The sequence below is a fragment of the Balaenoptera acutorostrata genome, chromosome X (genome assembly GCF_949987535.1).
Source record: "Balaenoptera acutorostrata chromosome X, mBalAcu1.1, whole genome shotgun sequence".
NCBI lineage: Eukaryota > Metazoa > Chordata > Mammalia > Artiodactyla > Balaenopteridae > Balaenoptera > Balaenoptera acutorostrata.
Window position 1 is genome coordinate 1,508,952 of NC_080085.1, and position 15,361 is coordinate 1,524,312.

Sequence of the window (15,361 nt, forward strand, 5' to 3'; positions counted from 1 at the left end):
GAATCTGAACCATGATGTATGTGCAGGTGGACTACTTCAAAGGGACGGAAATCAATAACCTACTTCTACGTGCATCAGCACAGGCAGATCTCCAACATTTAATACTAAGTGCTTTGGGGTAAACTGTGACCCCTCAAAAGACATGCTGAAGCCCGAGTCCCTGAACAGGACTGTATTTGGAAATGGGGTCTTTGCAGCCATGAAGGTTCCGAGATGTGGTCCTCCTGGATGAGGGTGGCCCTACATCCAATGACAGGGTCCTTCTAAGAGACAGAAGAGGAGAGACCCAGACACAGAGGAGAAGCCACGTGAAGAGAGGCAGAGACGGGAGGGATGCAGCCACGAGCCCAGGGACGCCTGGAGCCCCCAGAAGCTGGAAGAGGCGGGAAGGACCCTCCCCTGGAGCCTCTGGAGGGAGCGCAGCCCTGGGACACCTTGACCTCAGACGTCTGGTCTCCAGGAACGGGAGAAGGATGAATGTCTGTGGTTTTAACCCACCTGATTTGTGGTCATTTGTTATAACGACCCCAGGAAACAAATTTATGGTGCAAAGAAAGCAAATCACAGATATTACTCTACTTATGTCAGGATGAAAGAATGCAAAATTAAATTTCAGAGACACACCCATGTAATGAGAAACAGGAGAACGGGTAACACCACACCTGGGATAGGGGTTACGTCTCGGGGGAGGAAGGAAATCGCATCTGGAGAAAAGCACGGCATGGCAGGTGCTGTGATGACACGTGTGCTCATTTATTTTTGACTTTTAAATATTTTACTTATTCTGTTGTGTTCAGAGTTTGTAATATCTTTAATAAACCCTATTCAGAACCGAAACAAACATCAGCATTTCATAAAATAATCAGGAATAAATGCAATAAATATATGGGCATTTATGGAGAATTGACAAGGCACCTCTGCAAAGCTCTAAGATTTTCATCACCAGTTCCCAAGAGTGGCTTTTCCAAGACCAACAAGCAATTCTGCGACTCCAGCTGGGTGTCCTACAGTTCAACTCCATTCTGACACATCTAGAGGTAGCCTCAGACCCCACAGGTGAAGGGCTCAGTCCCACAGGACTACCCCGCCCTCCACCACAATTCCGACGCCAGGTGGTCACCTGTGCTTCGGACCAACCGGCTATAGATGGAAGGTTGCCATGACTCCTCCTTGGGTTCAGTTAATTTGCTAGAATGGCTCACAGAAGTCAGGAAATATTTTACTCACTAGATCGCCGGTTTATTATAAAAGCAGATAACTCAGGAACAGCCAGATGGGACAGATGCAGAGGGTGAGGTCTGGGGAGGGGGCAGGGGACCCCCAAACCCCCTCCAGGCTGTCACTTTCCTGGTACCTCCATGTGTTCACGAACTAGGAAACTATTTGAACCCTGACCTTTGGGGGTTTTATGGAGGCTTCATGACACAGGCACCACTGATTAAATTATTGGTCATTGGTGATGGATTCAACCCCCAGCCCCTCTCCCCCTCCCGGGAGGTCAGGGGGTGGGAATGAAAATTCCAACCCTTTAGTCGCTGGTTGGTTTCCCTGGCAACCAGCTACCATCCTTAAGTGAGTTCCAAAGGGCCCACCTCTTGAACATAACAAGAGACACCTTTCAGGCTCTCAACATTTGTGAAACTCCAAGGGTTTTAGGAGCTCTGTGCAGAAATGGGGACAAAGACCAAGTACACATATTTCTTATTATAAACCACAATATCGCAAGCATCAAGAAAGACGTGGTCAAAACGAGAGATGACCTATATTCAGACAGAGGACAGCGCTGTCTGAAATCCTGGGGCTCCCTGAATTAAGTTAAAAATCCTCCCTCCCAGGGGATCTATGTATACGTATAGCTGATTCCGTTTACTGTATAGTATAAACGAACCCAATATTGTAAAGCAACCATACTCCAATAATAAAAAAAAAATTCCCCCTCCCAAATTAAGTCTTCTTACGATGATTATATCGGTTGTGAAAAGATGACCACCACCAAAATGTACAAAATGTGAGCAAATGATTATGTGGGAGACCTCCTCCTCCTAGATGCTGTTTTTCTCGATTTGCAAAATCATCTAAAAGGTAGTCTGGAAAGATAATCAGTTCAGAGTCAGGAAAGGTAAGACAAGAGAGTGATGGTGTAGATAAAAGTAAATTCAGAACAGACGGAAGCAAGGGAAGGTTTTTAGGAAACACCTTTAGTAAGCGTCATGGTTGGCGGTTTTAGTAACCGTCATGGTGTGCGGTCAGCAGAGAAGGATGGGCCCTTGGACACAGGGCTCCCAGTTTGAACAGGAATGAGCACCTGTGGTCCTCCTACATCACCCCCTGCGGACATCACCCAGGCTGACTAAGGATTCAGTCGTTGTCACAGGTAAAAATACTGGAGGGGGATTTCTAATCACAACGTCAGCCCAGAAACCATGAAAGTTAAACAACAAAACAATTTACAACAAGAAAAAAAAAATGTTAACCCCTTGACTCATTCTGGCAAAAAAAAGTACTTTCTCTAAGACCAGAAGGCACAAGAATTCTGGGGACCAATCGTAGAAGATGAAACAAGTGATTATGTCCCTAATATACAGAAAAGCTTCTCCTGAATCATCACCTCCCCTCCGCAACACACACACACACACACAGATAAGTGTCCCCAGAGAACAAGAGCCAACAATTCGCACAAGTTGTCACATTCACAAAGGGAAAGTAGATTTCAAACGGAACCACAAAGGGAAACCGGGTGATTCAGGAGAGGTGGGTTTTGATGGCCTGCTGACGAAGATGTAATTACAGCTGGTGTTGGCTGGATGCTGGGGCCTGGTTGTAACTGTTAATTCATATTTGTCAGAATCTGAGTTCCACGGGTGGCCCCAAAATGCTGCACTGAGGAGAGCCCAGTGGTGGAGAACTCAGGGCAATCACTGTCATTTATGGCATCCACCCTCCCCTCCAGGGCTCTAGCGATCATCGTTTCTAATCTCTGCAACCCCGTGGTGAGGAAGAAATGAATATGGTCCACCCGCCAAGACTGTGGAAGCCGATCAGCACCTCCCACTGAAAGGTGATGGACAGAGGAAAGAAAGACGTAATCCTAACAAGAAGCCAGACACTGCCCTGTAAACATACCATCTTACTGCTAACGGGAAAAAAAAATGCAGAGTTAAATGAGACCACATATGGTCTAGGGGCAAAACACTAGAAAATTATCAGCAGAAATGTGTTGTGGGAGTTTGGGTACCAGATTTTAAATGTGCATAGCCTCTAGATAAACAAACTCCTTTTTAAGAATTTATCCTAAAGAAATAATCACACAGAAGACCTAAACAGACGTGTCTCCAAAGAAGACATACAGATGGCCAAGAGGCACATGAAAAGATGCTCAACATCGCTAATTATCAGAGAAATGCACATCAAAACCACAATGAGGTATCACCTCGCACCCGTCAGAATGGCCATCATCAAAAAATCTACAAACAACAAATGCTGGAGAGGGTGTGGAGAAGAGGGAACCCTCCTATACTGTTGGTGGGAATATAAATTGGTGCAGCCACTGTGGAGAACAGTATGCGGGTTCCTTAAAAAACTAAAAATAGAATTACCATACGACCCAGCCATCCCACATACCTGGAGAAAACTCTAATTCAAAAAGATACATGCGGGGCTTCCCTGGTGGCGCAGTGGTTGAGAATCTGCCTGCTAATGCAGGGGACACGGGTTCGAGCCCTGGTCTGGGAAGATCCCACATGCCACGGAGCAGCTGGGCCCGTGAGCCACAATTGCTGAGCCTGCGCGTCTGGAGCCTGTGCCCCGCGACGGGAGGGGCCGCGATAGAGAAAGGCCCGCGCACCGCGATGAAGAGCGGTCCCCGCACCGCGATGAAGAGTGGCCCCCGCTTGCCGCAACTGGAGAAAGCCCTCGCACGAACCGAAGACCCAACACAGCCAAAAATAAATAAATAAAAATAAATAAATAAATAAATAAATAAGAAAATCCTTTAAAAAAAAAAAAAAAAAAAAGATACATGCACCCCAATGTTCACTGCAGCACTATTTACAATAGCCAAGTCATGGAAGCAACCTAAATGCCCATCAACAGATGAATGGATAACAAAGATGTACATATATACAATGGAATATTACTTAGCCATAAAAAAGAATGAAATAATGCCATTTGCAGCAACATGGATGCAACTAGAGATGATCATACTAAGTGAAGTAAGTGAGACAAAGACACATACCATATGATATCACTTATATGTGGAATCTAATTTTTTTTAATGATACAAATGAACTTATTTATGAAAGAGAAACATACTCAGACATAGAAAACAAACTCATGGTTACCAAGGAGGAAACGGGGGGGAGGGAGAAATTAGGATTTGGGGATTAACAGATACACACCACTATATATAAAATAGATAATCAACAAGGACCTACTGTAGAGCACAGGGAACTATATTCACTATCTTGTAATAACCTATAATGGAAACGAATCTGAAAAAGAATATATACCTCTCTCTATATATATAAAATATATATATATAACTGAATCACTTTGCTCTACACCTGAAACTAACACAACGTTGTAAATCAACTACACTTCAATAAAAAGCAAAAAAAATACAAAAATAAAAAACAGTATTTTTTAAAGAAAGACAAGAAATAATCACAGAAACACCAATGTGTGTAGGGGCACGGGGCCTCCTTGGGCAGGTAGGGAATTTCACCCCTATGCTTCCAGTGTGGACAGTAAAATAACGACAACCATGGTCTTTATGGACCCCACCGGGTTACTTGGGGATTAAATTTATATAAAGGATTATTTTTAGCTTGTATGTCATACAGAGGGTGACGGACAGGATGTTAATTTTTCTTATGATTATTGCACTTATCAGGGTAAAACGGATAACAACCGAACTGCACCAGAAAGGAAGTTTGATCAAGAAACAGATCCCCCAAAGGGCAACATAGGGGGAGAGGATTCAGAGGTACAGACTATTAGGCATAAAATAAGCTCCAAGGACAGAGCGTACAACACCGGGAATATCGCTGATATTTTCTAATAACTATAAATGGAGTCGAACGTTAAAAAAACAAACAAACCCAGAGACCCCTGCATACTAGATTGTCAGGGCTCACTCTACGTGGGCAAAATGGGGCAGAAGGGACACCAAAACAGAAACACGGGGAACCTTTAATCGGAGGGATTCGGGGGGCCTGGCATTCACCATTTCTCACTTGGCATCATCTGAGCCATGGCCGTGGCGGCAGGAGGCATGTGTCACCAAGCCTTCTGTGTGCCCCCACCTCCTACTTGCCGGCCTCACCCCCCGTGTCCGGTTCATGTGTACTGTGGGAGCCCGCCTTCCCCCCGGCGTTCGGCCATGGCTGTGCTTTGCCCTGCGTGCCCGGTGCCCCGTGGGGAGGGGTCTGCTGAGGTTCAGTGGGACCCAGATGAGTCCTCCAAGTGGCCTATGGTGGGACTGGGGCTGACATGTCCACACGGCTGTATATAATATAAATAGAGAACCAACAAGGCCCTACGGTAGAGCACAGGGAAGTCTACCCACTATCTCACAGTGACCTATAATGTGTATATAGATACATGGATGGACCTAGAGATTGTCATACGGAGTGAAGTAAGTCAGACAGAGACAAATATCGTGTGGTATCACTTATATGTGCAATCAAAAAAAAGTGACACAAACGAACTTAATTACAAAACAGAAACAGACTGACAGGCTTAGAGAAGGAACTTATAGTTATGGGCGGAAGGGTCGGGGGGAGGGATGGATTGGGAGATTGGGATTGACATGTCCACACGGCTGTATATAAAATAGACAACCAACAAGGCCCTACTGTAGAGCACAGGGAACTCTACTCACTATCTTACCATAACCTATAATGTCATGGATGGACCTAGAGATTGTCATACGGAGTGAAGTAAGTCAGACAGAGACAAATACCGTGTGGTATCACTTATATGTGCAATCAAAAAAAATGACACACATGAACTTAATTACAAAATAGAAACAGACTGACAGGCTTAGAGAAGGAACTTATGGTTATGGGGGGAAGGGTCGGGGGGCGGGATGGATTGGGAGTTTGGGGTTAGCAGATGCAAACCCTCACAGGTAGAATGGATAACCCACAAGGACCTGCCGAAGGGCACAGGGAACTCTACTCAGCATTCTGTAACAACCGAAATGGGAACAGAATCTGAGAAAGAGTGGACACACGCATATGCATAACTGAATCGCTGTGCTGTACCCCTGAAACTCACACCGCATGGTTCATCAACTGTACGCCAACAGAAAATAAAAAGTCAAAGAGAAGCAAAGCGCTGTCCAAGGAGACACGGCGCACAGGGCCTCACAGACACAAGCGGGCAGCGCACACGATTATTCCCGAACAGGACGGACACAGGAGGGGAAGACACACGGCTTTCGCTTCTAGAGGCAGACGCGTGTCCTTCCAACGCCCTGCAAGAGCGCGCAAACCAGGGCCAGGGAGAGACCAGAAGGACAGCCCCAGATGCCGCCTGTTCTTTCAAGACACGACCCTCTGAGACCCATCAGCCCCGGGTCAGACACCCTCGCATGACCAGGGTCTTTGGGAGCCAAAGCAAGCCCGCCGCCGGCCTCTGACCGAAATCGACTTTTCTCCTTTCGAACAACAACAAGAGCAAAAAAATGCCAACACCCGCGTGGATACACAGGGGAGGGTTCTGCCTCGGTGCTGCTTATCTCGGCAATGGGACCTCATCGTCCTGAGGACCCCCCGGGCACGAGCACAGAAAGCCCGGCCGCTTCGGGAAGGCGAAACCGAACCCTGCACACGTGGGCTCGCAGCGCACAAGCCACAGCGACACGCCCGACCGTCGCAGCCTTACCTTGAATAAGCACCAGCCGAACAGCTTCTTAATGAGCCGTGTGCCCCAGAAGACGTGTCTATACAGGTCGGTGTCCACCACGCCGGGGTCGGCCACGTTGGCGGTCACGGGGCTGCCTGTGGCCTCCAGCAGTGCCTGCAGGTGGTACGTGAAGAACACCAGGGCCAGCTTGCTCTGGGCGTACGCCGCGTGCGCCGAGTAGCTCTTGCTGCAGAAGCAAAGCGGGAGAGAGTGTGAAACGCGGGCATCTGGCCCCGATTGGCCCCTCGCCCGGCCGGGAGGCAATCTCCAGCTACAGGCTGAGGGCAGCTACACACGCACATGAGTTCAAGTGTGTTACGAGAATTGTCTCCATCTCTGAGAACTGACTGCATTTTTCTCCCCTCCGAATGCTCAGCGCTTGGGAAACAGGCCCTGACGCATGTCCTGCTCACATGCAGCCTGTCAATTTTGGCTTCCTATCGTTGCAGATTATGTTATGGGGGGCACAGCATGTTGACAACCGGGGATGCCTTTCTGGCAAAACACATCGTTTCTCATTCGTTAGGGATTAGTCACTTTCTTCAGGCCCATAGTTCCTTTTCCTGAGTTTTATGGGATATGAATACTGCCCCACCTGAGTTCCTTCTTCCGGTGGAATGTGCCCCATATTCTATGTTACTTTCACTCTTTCAATCTCAGAGGTGTCTCCTCAGTTGGGAGAAAATCCATCCATGGAATTCACCCTCGTGGGAGTTTCACACAGTCAAAGATGAAAAGAAGGAAATCAGAGTCATCGCGTGAAACACAGAAAAAAACACTCTTTGGAATTCAATGGACAAAGGATCTTCCTAAATAAGAATTAAAAATTGCAATAAATGGGGACTTCTCTGGTGGCGCAGTGGTTAGGAATCCACCTGCCAACGCAGGGGACACAGGTTTGAGCTCTGGTCCAGGAAGATCCCACGTGCTGCGGAGCAACTAAGCCCGTGCGCACAACTACTGAGCCTGCGCTCTAGAGCCTGTGAGCCACAACTACTGAAGCCCACGCACTCTAGAACCCGTGCTCCGCAACAAGAGAAGCCACCGCAATGAGAAGCCCATGCACTGCAACAAAGAGTAGCCCCTGCTCGCCGCAACTAGAGAAAGCCCACACGCAGCAACGAAGACCCAACGCAGCCAATAAAAAAAACAAGATTGCAATAAATGAACTAAATTGACTAAATGATTCAGAAAAGTGAACTGAGAAAACATGACCAAGGAAAGCAAAGAAGGGGGGGAAAAAAAGGAAAAGGGAAATATTAGAACGTAGAAAACAGTACAAGAAAGGGTATCAGAGAAATCAAGCCTCGTATGCTTAGTTGCCGAGTGAGACTTTCTGAAAAACCTCAATTCTGTAAATTGCATACATGGGCGCTTATCCGTTCCTATGCGACAACCACATGAACCCCTTTTCGGACTGGGTCCCGCCTCCTGCTGTTTTCTGGGTAGCATCTTTCTTCCTCATCAGCATGCCCCCACGGTGTGCCCATCACACAGCCCCTCGTCACAAGAGGCCACAGGCAAACCCTGAGGTTTGGCCTCGGGTCCATGCAGTTTAAGCTGGAAAATAAACCCCAAGTCCTCTGTCTTAAAGATGACTCAAAATAAGTCAGCCAAGGGTGACACCTGACAAGCTTGCCGCAGGGCGTTGGCCAAAGGAATTCCAAACAGATCTTTTGTTGGAGGGAGGAATTAAGACAAAAATATAGCGCAGTTCTGAGCCCAGATGCCCTCCCCTGATCCAAGACAACCTCCCAATTATCATCAAGATACTTGTTTTTGGCAGATTCCTCCTGTCTCTTCCCCCGAGAAGAGGAGAGAGCTCCAGGAAAGAGGGAGTTATTAAGTGGGGGGAGAGAAAGGCTGAACTTTCACCTTGGAACTGGGCCATTTTGACATCACGTGCACGCGTTTGCTCCTGAATTACCAGGGCTGTTTGGGAGGGAACAGGAACCCTGAATTTAGAAAGAAGAGAGGGAACCATAAATGTGCAGATTCCTCAAGGGTAAACTGACGAGTGATACAACTATGGTTTTGTATCGTAGCATGGAGAAGAGAGAACAGAAATTCTCTAAATATACTATGTGGGGGGGGGAAGTCAATACATTTCTCTACAGGAGGAAAAAAAATCAAGAGTACAAGTAATTTCAGGAGAGGTTCCCTGGTGGATTTAAAGATAAATAAACATCCACAGTAGAACTGGAAAAGAATCAAAGCCGATACACGAGAGGACATGATTCCCCATGAAAGTTTATTAATAAAGCCCCGAGGAATGGCAGAGACACTTGGTGTTTAAAACAATGAAGAGACTGTTGCAATTTTAACAGACAGAAGGCAGCTGAAAGGGAGAATCAATCCACAAACTTAAGCAGAGGTAGAAGAAATTCATGAAATGTCTGGGTGGCTTGATTCGAAACATGAGATTTTTAATACGTTGCTTTTGTAATGAATGGTGTCAAAAGGTAGACCAGAAACCATAAAAATATATCTTTGTTTTCAATAAATAACAATCTATTGATGTAACTACTTTGTAACTAATTTGAAAGTCAATCTGAAACAAAAGTAGAGACAGTCTTGTGGTAGCCTTTCTGTCCGGGAGTAAAAACTTTTCTCCTGTACTTTTGTGTTCTGTACCTGAGGCCTGCAAATTAAACCACCACGTGTCAGATTAAAGAGAGAAGTGTACCAATTTTACTTCTAATTTTACATGTATGGGGAACTTCATAGAAAAGAAGAGAAAACCCCAAAGAGTTGGGAAGTCCTCATTTCTCACAAGTTTCTGCTTTTAGTCAGATAAGGGAGGCTCCAGAAAGGCATCCTTCTGCATCTGTTGCTTCTCAAGAAGCTCAAAATAACCTGTATGTCAAACTGTCATATTTTGAGTTGGCATATTCAGACCCCCATCACTTTCTCTACCTTACAGACAAGAGAAGGAAAGGTGAAGAATGATATTTTGAACACAACATATGCAAACCTGTGTATTGAATCAAAGACTCGATAATTCTCAAAGGGGTTCTTGATTAAAAACTAGGAAAACATTACTTAGAGATGGGAAATCCTATCCTAAATTGAAGCAGCTTGGCTTTCTGGTTGGGAAGAGGACACTGGCTTTTTTGACACCTGTGTTTCATGTAAACAGTATGTGGCATTTACAAGATTGAGGACTGTACTTGGTCTGCATCTGGCATTCATCTGACAGCCGATCTACACCCATTGAAGTAATTACACTGAGCCACCTGAGACCAGGTGCTAAGTGCACGCGGTCCGCTAGTGCCCCCATGCTTAGCAAGATGCCAAGAATGTAGCAGGTCATACATTTCTGCTAAGGAAATGAGGTTTCAAGTTCTCATCAAAGAAGAAATTACTATTGCCTATGACAATAAATGCACACCCACATATTTCTACTTTTTAAAATATACACACGTAAAACCTACATTTTAATAAAGTATTGTAGGGGGGAAACTCTTTTCCCTCTATCCTCTTAGGTTCTGTCCTGGGGCCTGCAAATCAAACTGCTAAAAGACAGTTTAACAAGAGAAAACAGTGTTAATTACATGCATACATATAGGAATTCCCAAAATGATGTGATTCAAGGAGGTGGCCAGATGATAGAGGCTTATATACCATCTTAGGGTAAACAAAGGAAAAGTGGTTTGGGGATTCTGGGTGGAGGAGGTAAGTTATGGGAAGGGAAGAAATGTGTGTATATAAATAAGGACTGTCTTGTTATGCAAATAAGAGTCTCTCGGGTGAAAAGAGTCATCTCCAGGAGTAGCTCTCTTCCTGGAATGGAGACATTACTACAAATGGAAAATCCCTGGATAAATGTAAATTTCCTTTACAAAACCGTAAATTGATACTTTATTTTTTAGACAATTGGGGGTGGGGTGGGGGGGAGTAAAGAGCATTTCCTGGGTCTGCTTGTTCTCAATTGCCTTTAGCTCAAAAGATCCCATGTATCAAAGAGGTGCATTTGGGGCTGGCATGTTCTGGTCCCCTTCAGTAGGACCAAAGGTATACCTTGGGAGAACTTTTTAAGGATAATATTAATTTTTCATTATTATAAAAGAAATATATATGGGTTGTAAAAAAATTACAAAGCTCAAAGAAGAATTGAAAATCAATTCCATAGTGATTTCACAGTATTCTTCCCCACCAAGAAATGGCCATCGATCACACTGCATGAGTGTGTATATGTATTTGTATATACATATACACATATATGTATATGAATGTGTGTAGACATATGTGTATACACACATACACACATGTGTATATATACTCATATATACATATATGTGTGCATCTATATATGTGTATATATACTCATATATACATAGATGTGTGTATGTGTCTATATATATACTCATATATTTATTCGTATATATGTACATGTCTATATATATATTCATATATACATATGTGTGTCTATATATGTACCTATATATACTCATATATATGTATATGTGTGTCTATATGTGTCTCTATATGTGTATACATATTCATATATACATATATGTTTGTGTCTATATATGTGTGTCTATATATATATATACACCCATATACGTATATGTGTGGGTATGTGTATATATATATGTTTGTGTGTGTCTGTGTGTATATATATATTCCATCCTACCTTAAAGATGGCTTTTCTCACTGGCTTTCCACCATCTTTGACCTACACCGTATTAATCCATATGCTTTCTACTCAGAGCCATTGAGTTTTTAACTACTTCCACACCAGTGGCCAAGGTCCCTCCTGAGCACTGCTCTCCACTGCCCACAGGTAAACTATCACCCACCTGTCCTAGAAAACCATTTTGCATTATTTTAAGTGTCTCACGAGGAGTCCATTTCCTGAACTCCCTCAGTCCCATGGGAAATCGTGTCTATGACTATGGGATTTATAAGACAATATCTTGAAAACCATTAATTCACTGAGCTTTCCTGTTGAAGGAAAACCCCAGTGAAACACACGTGACCCTGAATGTGGATATGATTAAGGGTATCTGACGTCTGTGTTTTCGGCGTATTATAGAAAACATTATTCCCCTCTTGCCGTTGGAGATCAGAAAAAACCAACCGGCCTGGACAGTTTATGATAAGAAACGAGCTCTTCATTGATTACCTTGATGGACACCATGGTGTGTGTGTGTGTGTGTGTGTGTGTGTGTGTGTGTGTGTGTGTGGTGTGTGTGTGTGTGTGGTGTGTGTGTGGTGTGTGTGTGTGTGTGAGATGGCTCAGTCCAGTAAGACAACTGACTGTGTGATGTTCACTTCATATGAGTAAGTCCCAATAGCTTCCCTTAAAAGTTCGATTCTGAGACAGTAACACATCAGCACATGGCAAACACAATTATGGAAACTCCACGTACTACCCATAACCTAGTTTCCAATTGGCGCGTTTTGGATGCTGGTCGAGCCCGATAAACGATCAGTCTGCAAGTAGGACCCATATCCGGTACGTCGGTAAGTAAAGAATCCCTCAGCTCCAAACTGAAGTTTTCCCTTGACAAGACAAACAACTGCCTTGCATTCTGCCTTGGTGTCCTAGGTTTAACATGACAGAGGAAGATGGAAAGAGAGACCACCCACCAGGACCTCTGAAAATATCGTGAGCTAAGAAGAGCCTCTGTCCTTCCACGAAGGGAAATCGGCAGAGACAGCCCAGGATGTGGCAGGGCCCCCTGTGAACTCCAGCCTCATCCAAACACCTGCTAGAGTTGGTCACAGAAGCACGGCAAGGGTGCCGGCTGCCTGTAAGGGGTCCCAGGACACACGCTGAACATGCTAGATGTTTAGTGAAAACCACGTCAATGCAGGACAGCATATTTATAACATGACATCTCACCACAGAGGTGCCACAACCAACGATACACGAGGATGTGAAGACGTACTTATGAATAAAATAGTGAAAAACTGCCCCAGAGTTAAATAAGTTTGGGAAACTCAAACCAAGACGGCTATTTTCACGACAAGACAGGGCCATGCCTATAACGTGTCAATGATTATTGTGTCTCCCAAGCAAGGTCAGGCTGAAATAACGTGAGCTTTAAAGGTTAAGGATCTATCCATTGGGGAGGGACCAATGGTGCGTGCTGTGGGCTGAATTGCTTCCCCCCTCTTCCCATAACAGAAGAGGTTCTGTTGGAGTCCTAACCCCCAGGACCTCAGAATAGGGCCTTCCTTGGAAACAGGGTCTTTGCAGAGGTGATCAAGTTAAAATGAGGTTGTTTGGGTGGGCTACAATCCAATATGACTCATGCCATACAGCAAACTCCAGAGGTTGGAGAGAAGCCTGGAAGAGACTGAGCCTGGGTGGGTTCCTCCCAGGGCCTCCACGAGGGACCCACCCTGCCTAACCAGGCAACCTTATCTTGGACTTCCAGTCTCCAGGACCGTAAGACAATAACTTTCCGTCGTTCTATGGTACCCAAATTTCTGGTCCTTTGTCACGGCCGCCCAAGGAAACTCATACAGTAACCACTGTTTTACAAAAGCAACAGTGACTTGGGAATTGGCGGTCCAGTGGTTAGGACTTGGCACTTTCATTGCCGTGGCCTGGGTGTGATGCCTGGTCAGGGAACTAAGATCCCGCAAGCCACACGGCGTGGCCAAAAAAGAAAAAAGCAAAAGTTACTTGGTACAAACCATAAAAATGTGGACTTCGCTGATTTGCTCCACTGAAGAATAGAGAAGAGAGAAAGCCAATAAAAACAAGGAGACTTTTCTACGTTCAGAGGAAGTAAGCCCTAAGATGTAAGCTTCTTGGGGGGAGAGGAAGCCATGAGGACAGTGTGCTTGTGAGGAACGCTACGAAAGTCCACTCTGAGCCCTGGTCTGCAGCTGGGCCTTTGTGGACAGAGCCACAAGACCCAGGGACACGCAGCACTTGTACCCAAAGAAGCACCTCGGTTGGTGACACAGGACGTAGCCACTCCTGCATCCAGAGGGTTCTGTTAACTTTGCCATTAAGAGCAAATCTTAATCCCTTGATCTCTTCCGAGGTCAAGAGTCAAGATGGGGGACTCGCTTTGGTTTGGGTCCGAGGAGAGGAGGTAGGAGGGTACCATTTTCTTTCTTTCTGTAGCTGAGGGCAGCCCAGGAAACGGCTGCCTGCATTAAGAGGGGAGGGTCCAAGGATAAGCAGGAGGAGCTGCCCCCAGGAGAGATGCAGAGGGGTCTTCCCATGCGGTCACCCTCAGGGCTGGCGTGAAGCTGGGGCACCTCTGACGCAACCCCCCCAGAGGGTCCCTTGGGTCCCGAGGTGCCCGTGGGCGCAGGAGGCTGAGCACGGAGACAAGTCAGGGTGCAGGGTGGGTAGTGGGCAGACCCGTCTCCCGGACACCACGGTGCGTCACCTACAGAATGCCTTGCCCACATCTGTGCCCCTGACGGTTCATTTCACATGTCCACGCTCAAGTGTTTGGTCCAATGTCAGTCTAGATGATGCCAGGAAGGTATTTTTCAGAGGAGATGAACCACGAAACCAGTAGCCTGCGTGTAAAGCAGGTGAACCTCGGCCATGTGGGTGGGCCTTGTCCTATCAGGTGAAGGCATTCAGGGGAAGAGAATGAGGTTCCCCCAAAAGAAGAAGGGATCTGGCCTCAAACATCACAGCACAGAAATTCTACCTAAGTCACCTAGTCTTTAGGTTCAAGACTGCAAACGTCACCGCTTCCCTGAATCTCTGGCCCGCTGGTCGACCTTGTCAGCCCCTCCAAGCATGGGAGGTAGTTTCTGAAAACAAGTCCAACTCTAGTGGGGAGCGGGAAGGGGGAGGGGCAATATAGGGGAGGGGTAATATAGGGGGATGGGCAATAGAGGGGAGTGGCCATATAGGGGAGGGGCAATAGAGGGGGAGGGAAGTAAGAGATATCAACTATTATGTATAAAATAAGCTACAAGGGGACTTCCCTGGCAGTCCAGTGGTTAAGACTCTGTGCTTCAGCTGCAGGGGGTGTGGGTTCGATCCCTGGTCAGAGAACTAGGATCCCACAAGCCACATGGTGTGGCCAAAAAAAAATAATTTTAAAAATAAAATAAAATAAAATAAGCTACAAGGATATACTGTACAGCACAGGGAATATAGCCAATATTTTATAATAACTGTAAATGGAATAGAATCTTAAAAAATTGTGAATCACTCTGTTGTACACCTGTAACTTATATATTATATAATATTGTGTGGCAATTTTTTAAAAAAGATGTAACAGAGCTTTGTGCACAGTTGATACCTTTAAAAAAAAGTCAGTCTCTCTCTCCCTCTCACATATATGTAAATTATAAACATATAATTGCATAATTACATAAATATTGCAAGTGATATATTTTATATCATTTACATATTATATATAATTAAATATTATAGATATACAAGTATTAAATATATTAAATATATAAATTTTTACTTAAATTGTATATAGCTTTTTCACCCTCTTCCCCCTAAATA

The 15,361-nt window shown here is 45.3% G+C and overlaps 1 protein-coding gene across 10 annotated transcripts in view; it reads right to left on the minus strand.

Annotated features, from left to right (window-relative positions):
• DHRSX (dehydrogenase/reductase X-linked) overlaps positions 1-15,361 on the minus strand; it is a 331,509-nt gene that overhangs the window by 153,763 nt on the left and 162,385 nt on the right. For all 10 annotated transcript variants that reach the window (XR_009006655.1, XR_009006656.1, XR_009006658.1 and 7 more), the window contains exon 6: positions 6,889-7,096. Coding sequence is in view for 2 of the 10 variants with exons in the window: in XM_057538074.1 (XP_057394057.1) it covers positions 6,889-7,096 (208 nt within the window). In the remaining 8 variants the exon portion in view is untranslated. The remainder of the gene's footprint in view (positions 1-6,888; positions 7,097-15,361) is intronic.